The sequence below is a fragment of the Phodopus roborovskii genome, unplaced genomic scaffold, assembly GCF_943737965.1.
Source record: "Phodopus roborovskii unplaced genomic scaffold, PHOROB, whole genome shotgun sequence".
Taxonomy (NCBI): Eukaryota; Metazoa; Chordata; class Mammalia; order Rodentia; family Cricetidae; genus Phodopus; species Phodopus roborovskii.
The window spans coordinates 6,643,597-6,658,071 of record NW_026126625.1 but is presented as its reverse complement, the minus strand read 5'-3'; the positions used below and the strand labels follow the sequence as shown (position 1 = coordinate 6,658,071).

Sequence of the window (14,475 nt, the reverse complement as noted above, 5' to 3'; positions counted from 1 at the left end):
TTTTAAAACTTGTTTTTCTGCCAGGCAGTGATAGGGGTACACACTTTTAATTCCAGCCCTCAGGAGACAGAGGTGGCAGATTTCTGAGTTCAAGGACAGCCTGGTCTGCATAGTGAGTCCCAGGACAGCTAGGGTTGTACACTGAGACCCTGTCTCAGAAAACCAAAACAAACTTGTTATTCTAGTAACTGCATATTTGTTAGAGAGAGAAAATAAGACAGTGTGCAACTATAGAATGCCATAGATAGTCAGCCACTATTTATCCCTTGATCTGTGTTACTTTAGGTCTTGTATTTTATATTTAGAGATTTTTCTTGCATGCACAGCAGAGTCTAAGGAACCCTACATATCTGCCCTCTCTACTAAATGATTAGCGTACATACACAATTCTGTGTATGTACAGTCTCTTCCTCATTTTTGTATTATTTTGGGCCAGATCCTCAGTATCATATCATGTCACATGTGTATTTCAACAAATGTCTATAAAACAACCATTAACCAGCTGGGTGGTGGTGGCGCATGCCTTTAATCCCAGCACTCAGGAGGTAGAGACAGATGGATCTCTGTGAGTCTGAGGTCAGCATGGTCTACAGAACTAGTTCCAGAACAGCTAGGGCTACACAGAGAAACCCTATCTCTAGAAACAAAACAAACAAATTGCTGTTAGGCATGATGATTACCCAGCCTCGTAGAGAAGAGTGTATTCTGTGCATTAAATTCCAAGAAGGTGTTTGGTGACTTGTGTTTCCCTTACTCTTAAGGCAAAATGGACATATCAAGTTTTTAACCAAAGGAGATAATAATGCTGTTGATGACCGAGGCCTCTATAAACAAGGACAACATTGGCTAGAGAAGAAAGATGTTGTAGGGAGAGCAAGGGGGTAAGTACCCAGGGGAACATCTTGAGCTTTTCATATCATTTTAAAGTAGTCTTACTGACAGTGTGCACAGCTGAGTGCAGAGCAGCTGGTCCTGGCTCCAGAAAGTCACCTTTTGTCCTTTAAAAGATACACATCTTAAAATGAATCTAAGTCTTAAGGCATACCGCTCTTGAGGGGACGGGTGGGGTACAAATAAGAGTAGAATACCAGGGATGATATCAGATACTGGATGTCACAATTAAATAAGGCATTTGTTAGTCATGTCTTATTAGAGAAGAGGCAAGAAGATCAAGGCTAGACCCACTAAAAGGCGGGGATTTAACCTGGGCTACATGACACTCTGTCTCTAAAAACAAGAATCAGTTACTCAGTTCACCCCAGAAATGTAGATGTCAGTAGCTATTGGGTCCAGAGTAGAATTAAGTTATTGGAAATGTATTGGGACAGTTTAAATTGCTCATCTAAATTAATTGTATTGTGTTAATTTATCCTATATTGTTTTATTTCTAGTTTTGCAGTTGATAAGGTCAAATGAAATTTTAAATTATGTTAAGCCTGTTTATTTCAGATATTATCAGGAGAACAGATGAGTGGAGGACAGGAATTGTAAGTTATAGCTATAAGGAAGTATGGAATTACTCCTTTAATGTATTAATAGTATTAACAATAACTTACCTTCATTAGGGCTTGCTCTATACCAGACACTCATTGTATGTGCCTTATAAATACTGCTTCATGTAACCTCCAACAACCCTAACATTCCCATTCTGCAGATGAGGAAACTTAGTAGTGTCTAAGATCATGATGATCGTGCTATTGAGTGGCTGGAAGCTCCAGAGCCTACCCTCTGAGCCATCATAGAATTGCTGGCATGGCAGCCCTCAAATGGGTGGTGCTGGTTCTCTCTTTAGGTGCTTCATAGCATTCTTATTGTTGTCAGAATGTTGTCCTTACTAAATAAATCAACTTTGTAACAGCCACTCCCCTGTGACATTGCTGTGCAGAAGAAAGTGGCTGTTTTGTGAGTATGTTTCTTCAGTTGTAGCATGAGAGATGTGAAGGAATCTAGATAAGAACAAATACCATTGTGTTGTGTTTTGTCTGCATACTTGTGCCTGCCTGTGTGTGTGCATGCATATCCAACTTCAGAACTTTATATCCTATGTTAGAGCTAAAGATAATCCACACTAGTTTATCTGAGAAATAGATTTCCAAATTTCCTCATTTCCAAAGACGTTTCTATCATGGTTTTTCAGATTCGTTAATCTCTTTTTAGCCTGTTTTTCTTTTAGTTGTAAGTCTACAGATACATTTAGAATGATAAGAAAATTCTAGTCATCAGAAGGTAGGGTTGCTTTACTTTCTTCCACCTCCATCAACATATACTATTAACCTGTTGATTTTTAGCCTTTCTGTATAGGGATAGAGATGCAGGTGTTAATGTGTACAAGCTTATGTATTCATAAAAACACTAGTTATATAGGGGGAGAATAGTCACACTACTATAGAACCCCCCCCCCCTTTCACTCCAAGGTCATCAGTGTATTTACAAATCAATAATTTACCATCATTTGCAGAGCTAGTACTCCACTCTTGGGGTAGCTCATAGAGCTGTTGGGTGTCCTAATGTTAGCCCCTGGCTTATGTCTGGTTTTTTGTTTGTTTTTGTGAACACTGGGAGAATGAACATCTTGCTGTTTTATATATCCAGTGATTCTACCCAGTCTTCTCAGTAAAATTTAAAAAAAAAAACTGAGTTACTGGGTAAAGCATACCTATACCTTAAAGCTTTTTGATAAATTTGCTGAAGTGTCTTATGTATACTCCTTCCATTTAAGGGTATCCCAGCACTGGGGAGGTAGAGGCAGGTGGATCTCTAAGTAGGAGGCCAGCCTGGTCTACAGAGTGAGTTCTAGGACAGCCAGAACTACACAGAGAAACCCTGTTTCAGGGGAAAAAGAAAAAGCGTTCCTTTATATGCATTTGGTTCTTTATTGTCACAGTTGTCACTGCCTATTCTGCCCCTTTGTTGGTTACAAGATATGTCTCATTCTCCAAGTTACAGTAGTCAGGCTTTATTTCTCTCAAACAACTTGTCTTTCTGAAGAACTTTTTTAAAATTCCAAACTATATAAAGTTTAAACTAAAATTTCAACTTTAACAATATAAATCCTTTAATGGCTGTTAATAAAAAATTAATAATCTGAATTAAATAATGTTTCTATGAAATATAAAACACCTGGGACATGAACAGCTGGCAGACAGGCTTCACTGTACAAACTCACTTTCCACTGATTAGTTTGACGTGTATTGAAGGGAGTCACCCTCCTTTGTAGAAATTATATTTATAAAGCACTAAGCTGTGTTTCAGAGTCAGGCTGGACTGCACTCTTGGGGAGAGGGTGTTTCTGCAGGCAAGCCTGTGACTGAGCTACCATTACCTTTAGAAATAAAACAGTTTTGTTTCGTTTTTTCTGAACTACTGTGTGCTTTTACCTAAAATTCTAAACCAAAATTGTTTTTTTTTAAATGTTACTGAAACAGAATTCACATATTTGGATATGAGGTTCTTTATTTTAAGGGGTATAATTCACAGATGTTAGTGTATCCACAAGTTTATACAGTAGTGACACTACTATCTAATTCCAGAACATCTCTCTCCCCCCTCATGTAACCCTCCACACTCATTAGCAGTCATGTCTCATCCTCTTCCTCTTGTGGCTGCTGAGAGTGCTAACCTACTGTCTAGGGATTGGCCTGTCTGGGTTATTTTGTGTAAACAGAATTATACAGTTGTGGTTGTCTGTGTTCAGCTTCTTTCACCTGTCTTAATTTTCAAGGTTAATTCATCTTCCAGCATGTAATCAAAACTTTAGAAATGAAACTAATACTGTGCCAAGTAAATATTTAATAGAGATGTCTTTGGAAAATAAAGTTTGAGAGCAATGGGCGAGAAAGAAGAGAGACAGAATAGTTGGCAGAAAATGTTATATGGAAAAGGAATGAAACTACGGAAGGGGAAACTACAATGGTGACGTTCAGAGCATCCAGAGAAGAGAAATGATGTTCTTAAGAGGAAATGAAGTGCACAGACAAAATGTCTGCTCCTAAAGTTTGTCACAGGCTTTGATGGTAGAACAGAAATGCTAATTACCCTGACTGGTTTAGTGCACACTGCATACATGTATTAAAGTATATTAAATGATATCCCATAAGATGCTTGTAAATGAAAAAGAAAGCTTAAGTCTAATGCAGGGCACACATCTATAATTCTAGCTACCTGGAAGCTAGAACAGGGTTTCCTCTAGAGGTGAAGCTGTTTGTAGCATCACATAAGATCCTATTTTGAAAATTAAGAATTTGAGGCTGAATAGTTGGCTCTGTGGAGCACTTATTGTGTCAAAGGACCCAGATTCAAATCCCAGAACCTACCCAGAGGCTCACCACCTCCATGCGTACCAGGCACACATGTGGTGCATAGATGCACATGCAGGCAAAACACTCATACATAAAATAATAAAAATAAATCTTGAAATTGAAAATATAAGGAATAAGTTTGATGTGTGCACTCTTGACTGAAATCAACAATTACAATTTATATATTCTTTGTGAATATACATTTTTAAATATACTTTTTATCAGCTAGGCTTGGTTGTCATATGCCTGTGATAACAGGATTAAAAGTTTATGGCCATCTTGAATTACATGAAATCTTATCTCCAAAAAACCTTATTTTCATTTAATTTGAAGCAGGTCATTCCAAAAACCAAACTCTACTCTGGAGTCATCATTATATAGTATTGTTAAATTGCCTTTTAGACTTTTTACTTATTTATTTGATGGTCTTATTGTATGATTCTGGCTGGTCTGTATCTTACTTTGTAGACCAGGCTGGCCTTAAACTCCCAGAGATTACCTTCTCCCTCTGCCTTTCTGCTGGGATTAAAGGCATCCACCAGGCCTGGCTTTTTTATTGTTGTTATTATTAATTATTTTTGTAAATGTGGAGGTCAGAGGACATCCCAGGGAAGTTGCTTTTTCAAACTCAGGTTGTCAGTCTTAGTGACGAGTGCTTTTTCCCAGTGAACCATCTTGTCAGCCCCAAACTTCTATTTTATTTTTGTTTTTTGCTAGACAGGGTGTTACTATGGAGATCTGGCTGTGCTTTGACTTACTATATAGACCTCACACTTACCTCACACTCTGTCTCTGAAGTGCTGGAATTATGTTAATCTCTCCCACAAATTTTGAGTCAATTTTGAAGCAAGCTTTATTAAATACTGGCCTGGATGATGGACAATAGCCAGGTCCATACCCATCATTCCCAGAGTATGGCACCAAATTACATTAGTCAGAGCCTTATAAAGGGAAAACCTACAAGACTGCATACTTCCTACCTTCAACCAATCAGGGGCAAGCATACATCCTGACATACTTCCTGTTGACTGGTGATCAAGCACATCCTGTTCAGTTGGAGCAACCAAGCTTGTTTACAGAAGGGAAAAACACATGGCTTGTTATCTTCGGTGAACAACAGCTCCCAACATTTCAGGAAGTTGGGCAAGTGGGATAACAGTTTAGATCCATTTTTATTTTATAGATCTCTTAAGCATAGTAATTTAAATTTAAAATATATATTTTAGCTCTGTTATGGTGGCATACATCTTTAATCCCAGCAGACAGATCTCTGTGAGCTCCAGGACAGCCAGGACAACACAGAGAAACCATCTCAAAAAAAAAAAAAAAAAAAAAAACCAAAAACTATAGCCATCACATTTTTTTAACTTTATTTTTTACATTCTAATCCCAGTTCCCCCTCCCTCCTCTTCTCCCTACCTCACCTCCACCTCCCCATACACACCTCACTTCCCATCTGCTCCTCAGAAAGGGTAAGGCCTCCCCTAGGAAGTCTACTAAGTCTGTTCCATCATCTCACTGAGGCAGGACCAAGGCTCCTTCTCACCCCACACCCCTGTGTCTGAGCTGAGCAAGGTATCTCTCCATATAGAATGGGCTCCACTAAGTCAGTTTGTGCATTAGAATTAGATCTTGAACCCACTGCCAGTGGCCTTAACCATCACATTTAAAGGTGTGCACCACAACTCCCAACTTTTCCCAAATTTCTTAAATATAGATCCACTCTTAATTCGTGTAGCATATTTTCTTTACTGTTTGGTCTTTAGGCTGATAAGTTTTATTAATAGAATAATTATTTTAAATATATTTTTGAATGTGTATGGCTGTTTTGCCTGCATTCATGTCCACACCACACGTATGTATGGTACCAAAGGAGGTCAGGAGAGGAACCATAGTTACAGACAGTTGTAAGCAACCATGGATTTGCTGGGAATCAGACCCGGTCCTCTGGATGAGCCTGTGCTCTTAAGTCCTGAGCCATTTCCCCAGCCTGTACTTTCTCTTTAAATATCAGTTGGTAATGCTATTTCAGTAGCAGTCCTTTTCATTTAAGTCAGGGTCTCACTTTGCACTCTGACTGTATACATGTATTAAAGTGAAATACAGTAAGAGGTATTCCATAAACATATACAAGTCTTACATGTAAATAAAAAATTAAACCCATGTGCAGGCATAATCACTGCAACCTCAGCCTCCCTCATAGCTGAGGTTACTGGCAGGGTGTCACAACAGCCTTAACAGCACTTTTGTCAGGTGAGCTCTAGACCCCTGGATAATAGCTTGGCATCAGCTGGTGCCAGAGGTAGTTTTGTGAGTGGCATTTGTTTACTTATTTATAATCTTACTCCGCTTCCTAGCAGTTCTGCTTTAACAGAGCTTGTTTATCTGAGCAGCATAGGGGAAAGTACTATAGGTTTGGATTTAAAACAACCAATGATATCCTTCCCAGAGCTTAGCAACATTTTGTGTCTCTTTTCAGCTCTTGGGGAACCCACATGTTGACACAGGTCCTCTGTGGTGAAACTGCTTGTCACCGTGTACATACATTATCCACCTTATAACAGACCTAAACATCTTGAACTTGAGTGTGCAAGAGCATTATTTGAAGTGCATCTTTCAGGGATTTGTTTACTCAGAAAATCCGAGGACAGTGGAAAAGTGTATATGGTGATTTTGTGTGTGTTTGACACAGGGTTTCATGACTGATCTGTCTGCACCTCCTAAATATTGGATTATTGCACTACCACACTGATTTACGTGGTGCTAGAGATCAAACCCAAGGCTCCACACCTGTGTGCTAGGCCACACTCCGCCACCTGAGCTGCAGCTGCAGCCCTAAGTGATTTTGTCAAAGAAGCTCCAACTGTTAAGAACACCAATGTATGGAAAGGGAGTTCGGGGAGGGGAGGGAGGAGACCAGTTTAGTTTTGTGAAAAACAAAAACCAGGAGATAAGAAGTAAGGAGAGTTCTTAACGGGAAATGAAGGACATTTAACGGGAAGACAATGCCTGTGGCTTTGATGGTGGAGGCACTAAGTAGGAGGTGATTTCCGTTTCTGTAGCCTTTGACATGGCAGGAAGGTTTAGTTTACAAAATGAAAATGGCCTGTGATTCAGAGTCCACTTGGGCCTACCCTCTTTTCTCTGTGATAAATGCTAGTTTGCCACACAAAGTATGTTCAGTCTACCCTGAAGCCTGTCAGTGGAGGAGAAAATGGGGAAAGCTGAATGTTTGCATTTGCTTACTGTCATTTCTCTCACATTAGTCATGATAATTTCCTTGTTCTGTCTTAGATGATGATGATGATTATTGTGAGTTGTTTTGTTTTTTTTTTTAGATAGGGTGTTGACTTAAAACTTGATATGTAGACCAGGCTAGACTTGACCTTACAGGCATCCACCTGCCTTTGCCTCCCAAGGGCTGGGATTTAATGCACTCACTACTGTGCCTAGCCCCTGCCCTGTATTCTTACAATGTTGGGCATTTTGTATAGAGAGAAGGTTTAAAGCCTGGAGAAAATGAAATTTCCTAAGAAAATGAAAAGAAAGCCTCAGGTATTCCTGAGGTATTCCATCAGGCAGTATTGGACCAAAGGCTCAGCAATAGAGTGAGTGCCTGGCCTGGGTGTAGCCCTGGGCTTGATCTCCAACGTGGTGAAACTGTCTACAGTGTGTGTGTGTGTGTGTGTGTGTGTGTGTGTGTGTGTGTCCATCCTCAAGAGAACTTGAAATGTTTACTGGAAGGCAGGATGTACAGGGCACCGTGTTGGCCTTGAGGTTATGAGGGGTCAAGATTGCTGCTCTCATAGTTTGGAGGAGAGTCAAATACTATATAATTAGTAGTATAACAAATTAGTTAAAAATGTGAAGAAAACCTCAGTGACAGTGTATCAAGTCCTAAAAGACTTTTCACCAGGTAGTTTTGCATAGTTTGAGGAGATGAAGAAAAAGAAACTAGTGAAAACACAGGGCTGGGGAGATTGCTCAGTGGTTAGAGCACTTGCAGCTCAAGTGTAAGGCCCTGAGTTCAGATCCCCAGAGGCTCTGTAAATGCCTGGTAGGCTTGGTCACCCTTCTATAATTCCTTCTTAGAAAAGAAATGAAAGTACAGGTACAGCAGTCTAGAGGCAGGTGTAGAAACAGATTTGGGGTTATTGAAACCAAAGAGGAAGTTTTAAGAGCAAGTTTGTGATCAACAAAATAAAATACTGAAGGAGGTGTACAGGAAGATGGAAGCTAAGATGGATTTGCTGTATGTGGTGATAAAAATGGTTCTAGAAGAAATGTCAGAGCTAAGCATGGTGACACTTGTGTTCATTCCAGCATTTCAGAGACTAAGGCAGGTGGAAGGAAACTCAATACCAACCTGGACTACATTTCAAGATCCTGTCTAAGAAAAAAAAATTCAGTATTATGAGGGCAAGACCAAACTTGAGTTAAATGGGTCAGTGGTAAAGCCCTGAGCTCTGTGAAAAAACCCTTGTGTTCACTGGCCACTCAGCATGAGATAGCTTGTACTGTGCTGCATGTGTGCATTATCTCCCCAAAGGCTATGAGGCCACACCCATCCCCTAACCATTTAGAGATACTTGGGGACCTAAGGTCTCAGTCTGGTTCTGCTTCGGCCACACACAAGCCATACAGCGTGATCCTGTTTCCTCATCTATAAAATGGCGATAATCCTAACTTCCTTGTAACAGGCTGATAAAAGGAGCAAATATAATATATGCAAGTGGACTTTGACTGAAAATTAGTACTCTGTGGAAGGTACTGGTAATTAATATTCAGTAAATGTTAGCAGCTGCTTTATTTAAGCATTTTTCTGTGATAACTTGTTTGCTTGTTTGTTTTAGATTTGTTCCTTATATTGGAATTGTGACAATCCTCATGAATGACTATCCTAAATTTAAGGTGAGATTGCCCTACTGTATGTTTGATTAAAAAAATGAAGTGCTCTTGGGTTGAGGGGATCGCTTAGCAGCGCACAGCCTTAGCATCTGTGAGGCCCTGCATTCAGTCCACCTCCCCACAGTGTCTTGTTTAATTTTGGAAACTGTTAAATGGATCACAGTTAAAGCATGAAGGGATAATTAGTTTAATATTTGATTGTAGTCACAAAAGAGTTAATTATCCCTGAAGATTTAAAGGCTGTTAGAAGTGACTCTGACGTGTGCTCATGTTTCATTTTCTAGTATGCAGTACTGTTTCTGCTGGGTTTATTTGTGCTGGTCCATCGTGAGTAAGAAGTCGGCTGCGCTGTTCCTGGAAGATGCTGTGCTTTTTGTTGCTGGATGTCTGGAGTAGATCCTGGTCTGTGATTGGCGGATATTTGGAGACACACGTGTTGGCGCTTCTTGGTAGCACTGGTTTGCATTAGTTTCTGTTTCCACACCTGAGGATGTGTGGGCGGGTGCATGTGCACCATGGAGTGCTCTCACGGGGACTTTCAATCACAGGATTTCATATGTTGTCATTGTCACTCTTTCACATTTTTGTACATCAGTGAATTTTTTATATTAAAAGGTTGAGCCAAAGCCCCCAGTGTTTGTATTTTGAAGCCAAGCTTCACTTTTAAAGTGCCTACAGAGTTCTGTAAATGAAGACAGCTCTGCTTGAGTGAGTTCACACCTGTCATCCTTCCTTAAGGTGGGATGGCACACATTGAGGTGGTCATAAGTCTTAACTTTTCAGAATTTTAAATAAAAGACTTTGCACATTGAACCCTTTCCCCGGAATTGTGTTTGTTGGGAAAGCTCCTGAAATGTGCCTTTCTTGGCGGTTACTAGTGCCCACTATGGTTTACACAGGCTTGGATGTGCTGGTCATGGCAATACAGGCTTGTTAACCCAGAACCTGGAATACCTCAGCACCAGAAATAGTAGGCTCTAGGTCATCCTCAATTACATTGTGAGTTCAAGGCCAGCCCAGGCTATCTATGTAAGATCTCATCTCAAGAAACTAGAAAGGCCAGGTGGTGGTGGTGGCACACACCTTTAGTCCCAGCACTCAGGAGGCAGAGACAGGCAGATCTCTGTGAGTTTGAGGTCAGCCTGGTCTACAGATAGCTAGTTCCAGGACAGGCTCCAAATACAGAGAAACCCTGTCTCCAAGAGAGGGGGGGGGGGAAAGAGAAGAAAAGGCTTTATTCCTTCAGCTATGAAGGTTGATCAAATACTAACAAATAGGTTTTTGTTTAGTTTTGTTTTTGTTTCTGTGAAGCCACAGTAGCCATTGACGTTCATAGGAAATCTCTTAGTTACACAATTGAGTCTTCACTTGGGTGTGACTCAGATGTGTACAGTCCCAGATGGTGTTACTGAGAGGTTCAGAAAAATCTCACCTGGCTGTGGAATCACCTGACCTTTGAGCCCTGGAGCCTCAGCACTTCTCCACACTGTATTAGCATTTGGATGAGACAGGTGTCCTGCAGGAGGCCAGCATTTTGCTCTCTTTAACTCTAATTTGCCTAAACCCATTCTTTTAGGTGACTGGCTTTGCATTTTCTCTAATGCAGCCTTAAGGAGACAGAGTTTGAAGTTGTGACTAAAAACCCAATTTGTTTTCTTTTCATTTTGAAGCCACCAGAGAAAAGGAATGTAGGGTAAGCCAATATGCACTAACACAAAATACTTCTACTTCTGTCTGTCTTGTTTAATGTGAAATCTCAAAGTTAGCAAGTTTTGTGTTGGGCACGTGGTCAGGTTCTGTTTACTCAGCTGAGGTGACAGCCTGTGCTGTATTGTTAATGGAGTAAACAAGCTTGCAGAGTAGACAGCCTTCCTGGAGGTGGAGAAGGCTGCCAGCTGAAACCCATTAACTAGGCCTACCCTTAAACTTTGCATATGGATGCTTAATGGTGTCAACTCTTAACAGATGACTTTTTCAACCTGTGGGGCTTCTGTTTTCCCATGATCTCGGAAGGTGCTCCAACCGCCTCTCTCCAGCTTGTCAGAATGTTATTCATTTCTTCCATGATAGTTGTTTGTGAGAGACAGGGTTAATTAATATTCTTCCTGCTCAGTGCCCTGGCTCCTTTTCCTCCCTTGCTAGATTCCCCTGTTATTTAACAAAGGCTGGGACTGAAGAGATGGCTCAGTGGTTAAGAGCACTGGCTCCTCTTCCAGAGGTCCTGAGTTCAATTCCCAGCATCCACATGGTGGCTCTACACCACTCTGTAGTGAGATCTGGTGCCCTCTCCTGGCCTGCAAGCAAATGTACAGATGGAGCACTCATACAGAAAATAAATCTTAAAAAACAAAGACTAAATTTCTCTTTAAAAGTAGCCAGAGCACTTAAAAACATTTGAATCACCCTGCTAGCCAGGTTTTGTATTGTTGAAAAATTAAACATAAGACTTAGAACTAAGAGATTTGGGGAATTAGAGAGATGGCTCCGAAATTCCTGGTTCTGTTCTAAGCTTTCACGTGGCTACTCATAACCACCTATATCTCTGGTTCCAGGGGGATCTGGTGCCCTCTTCTGGCCTCTGTGGGCACTGCAGGCATATGGTATTCATGCATACATTCTGGCAAAACACACATAAAAAAAATAAAGGTTGGAAAGATGGCTCATTGTTTAAGAGCACACACTGCTTCTCTAGAGGATGGGAGTTCAGTTCCCAGCACCCACATGAGGCCGCTCACAACCACCTGTGACTCCAGCTCCAGGGGATCCAGTGCCGCCATCTAGCTTCCACAAGTGTGTGTGTGCGCGCACACGCGCGCACACACACACACACACACACACACACACGAGCTCTTTGTAAAATATAAGAAATTAAAATAAATCCTGAAAGGGGGGTTGGAGACAGTCTGCTTATTGAGGTGTAATGAGTACTTGCAGCCTTTGTGAAGGACCTGGGCTTTTAGCACCCACACCTGCCTGTAACTGCAGCTCCAGGGGACCCCTTCTGGTCTCATTGGGTACCTGCACTCATGTGCACTTACCCAAATAATAGTAAAATAAATCTTTAAAGAAGGAAAACGTAAGAAATGAGCCAGGCATGTCAGTACACACCTGTAGTCCAAATGACACAGGAGGCTGAGGCAGGAGGACCGTTTGAGCCCATGGATTTGAGACAACCTGGGCACCTTAGTGAGACCCAGCTCACCAAAACAAAAATACAAGGAAAATGTAAGAAATGCTAGAGAAACTTAACCAGTGGTTGAATGGAACTTCCCAGTTCTTTGGCGTTTGGCAGGATTAAGGGGAAGTGTGGGGGACTCAGCCCCTGGAAGGAATTGGAAAAGGGGTGAGACCCAATAAAACGTTGCATTGGAATGTGATACTAGGATGCTCTCTTGGTCTCACAATTCCAGCTAATAAATCGTGTCATTTCCTCAGCTCCAGTCCTACAACTCTGACTTCTCCCAAATGTTCAGGGAGGAGCTGGGTGTTGTGTTTTCCTGTGTGTCACCCATAATAAGACCCCAATTTCATTAGCATTTACCACTCACTTCCTGTTGCTTGAGTACCAGTCCATGCCTGTTCCTATCCTCTGTCTTATGTCCCCTACCCCACTGATCCAGTCTGTAGTCACAGTAGATAACCACTTTGGGTGTGCCTTTTGGTTTTAGAAGTATCCCTTGATTGAACCCTATGTTTTCACCTACCTCTGTCTGCACCTGCATGTGAGGTTCAGGCTTTGAACATAGCTGATATGGAGTGAGCATCCCCATGGCAGCTCCCCTGGTGTTTTCACTATACTGCCGAATTCCCTCATCTGTGCATGTTTGAGTCTCACCATCTTTAGACATAATTGTTGTGCTGCCGAACCTTGACAGCTTTACAATACTTTGGATTTGGGGTATGGCCTTGTTCCTGGTGGGCTGTGAGAGCTCCTCTGGTGCAGGAGCCTGGCTTTATAGACACTGTGTTCTGATTCCCCAGTAGTATGAAGCAGCGCATATTAAATGTTGGGTATAACCATGTACTGGAAGCAGAGGCATAGTATCTTAGATTAGTGTTGTTGTTGAGCAGAGTGCATGAATCATTAAAGTGATTTGTACTTTCCTGTTTCTTACTAAGTACATTCTCTCTTGGCCTTGCCAAATTTGAATCTGAAAACTTCCTTTCGACATGGTTCCATTTAAGCGCCACGTACCCTTTCCAGATTTTTTTTCTAATGTTAATTTTGCTTTCTTGTTTGTGTTTGACTGTAGACTCTTCCTGTGTCCTCTTTATTGGTGGGACTGTTGGCATTTGTCACTTTACCTGGGGAGTTGTAGGCTTTCTTGGTTGCTTGTGCACTTTTCTGGGGAGACTCTAGCACAGTGCTTGGCATTTGCTTTAGTGTTTTATCAAGTCCAGCTAGGTGCTCATAACATGGGGGGAGCACTATTCCTTCATCTGCAGTCACCCTCCTTACGGCAGGGAATTTGAAAAGATCCAGCCAACTGTAGCTAGTTACATGGATCCCCTCCCTTCCACAAGGTGCTCTGAGTCAGGAAGGCCAGCCCAAGCTGTTTGCTGTCCACCCGTACCTTCACCGACTATTCTCTGTGGCTGTGAGAAGTCAAACAGCAGATATGACCCTTTCCACACAAACTATGTCTGGATACAGAAAGAACACTGTTAATCAGGGAATGTTGAGACTGAAATGAGCAGGCCTTCCCCAAATTGTGAAGACATTCCTTCCAAGGGTCAATGTAAGTCCTCCAGACTCTTCCAATCTCAGCTGTGCCCAGACACCACAGTCTGCATCCACATTGGACTTGCCAGGGAGACATGCACCTCTGCTTGTGCTGGTTACTGTATGGGGTACAGCTAAGAATTTTCTCAGTCAATCAGCAGATGCTTCTTAATATCTGCTGTGGCAGATTTTCAGCTAGACCCTGACTCCAGCAGTAAATAAGCAAGGTCTTTGCTTTGCTTTGCTTTCAGAACTCACGGGACATGTATTGACATGGGATCCTTCTGTGATCACAGAAAAGTGCTGGGAGCCCCCAGTGCTTTATGCTGCAGACTGCCCAGTGCCCTGCCCATGCTCCTCTCCAACACTGTCGAAGGGCAGCAGCTTTCTCTGTGTCCCTCTGCCCACTAGAGTGAGTTGATTCCTTTAGACATGAAGACAGGTCTGGTCTTAGATTCATCTTTGGGTGTCCCCAGTGCCTATTACAGTATTGGGCTTATTTTTATAGACTTGTCTTGTTCTGTCCAGATAAATCTAGTACTATGT

General features: G+C 41.6%; 1 protein-coding gene across 1 annotated transcript in view; it reads left to right on the top strand.

The window, feature by feature from the left end:
* The window catches only part of Sec11a (SEC11 homolog A, signal peptidase complex subunit), a 35,058-nt gene extending 25,039 nt beyond the window's left edge, over positions 1–10,019 (top strand). The window contains exons 4-6 of the mRNA XM_051206545.1: positions 762–881; positions 9,152–9,209; positions 9,491–10,019. Of these exons, the coding sequence (XP_051062502.1) occupies positions 762–881; positions 9,152–9,209; positions 9,491–9,541 (229 nt within the window). The 3' untranslated portion in view covers positions 9,542–10,019. The remainder of the gene's footprint in view (positions 1–761; positions 882–9,151; positions 9,210–9,490) is intronic.
* The last annotated feature ends 4,456 nt before the right edge of the window (positions 10,020–14,475 follow it).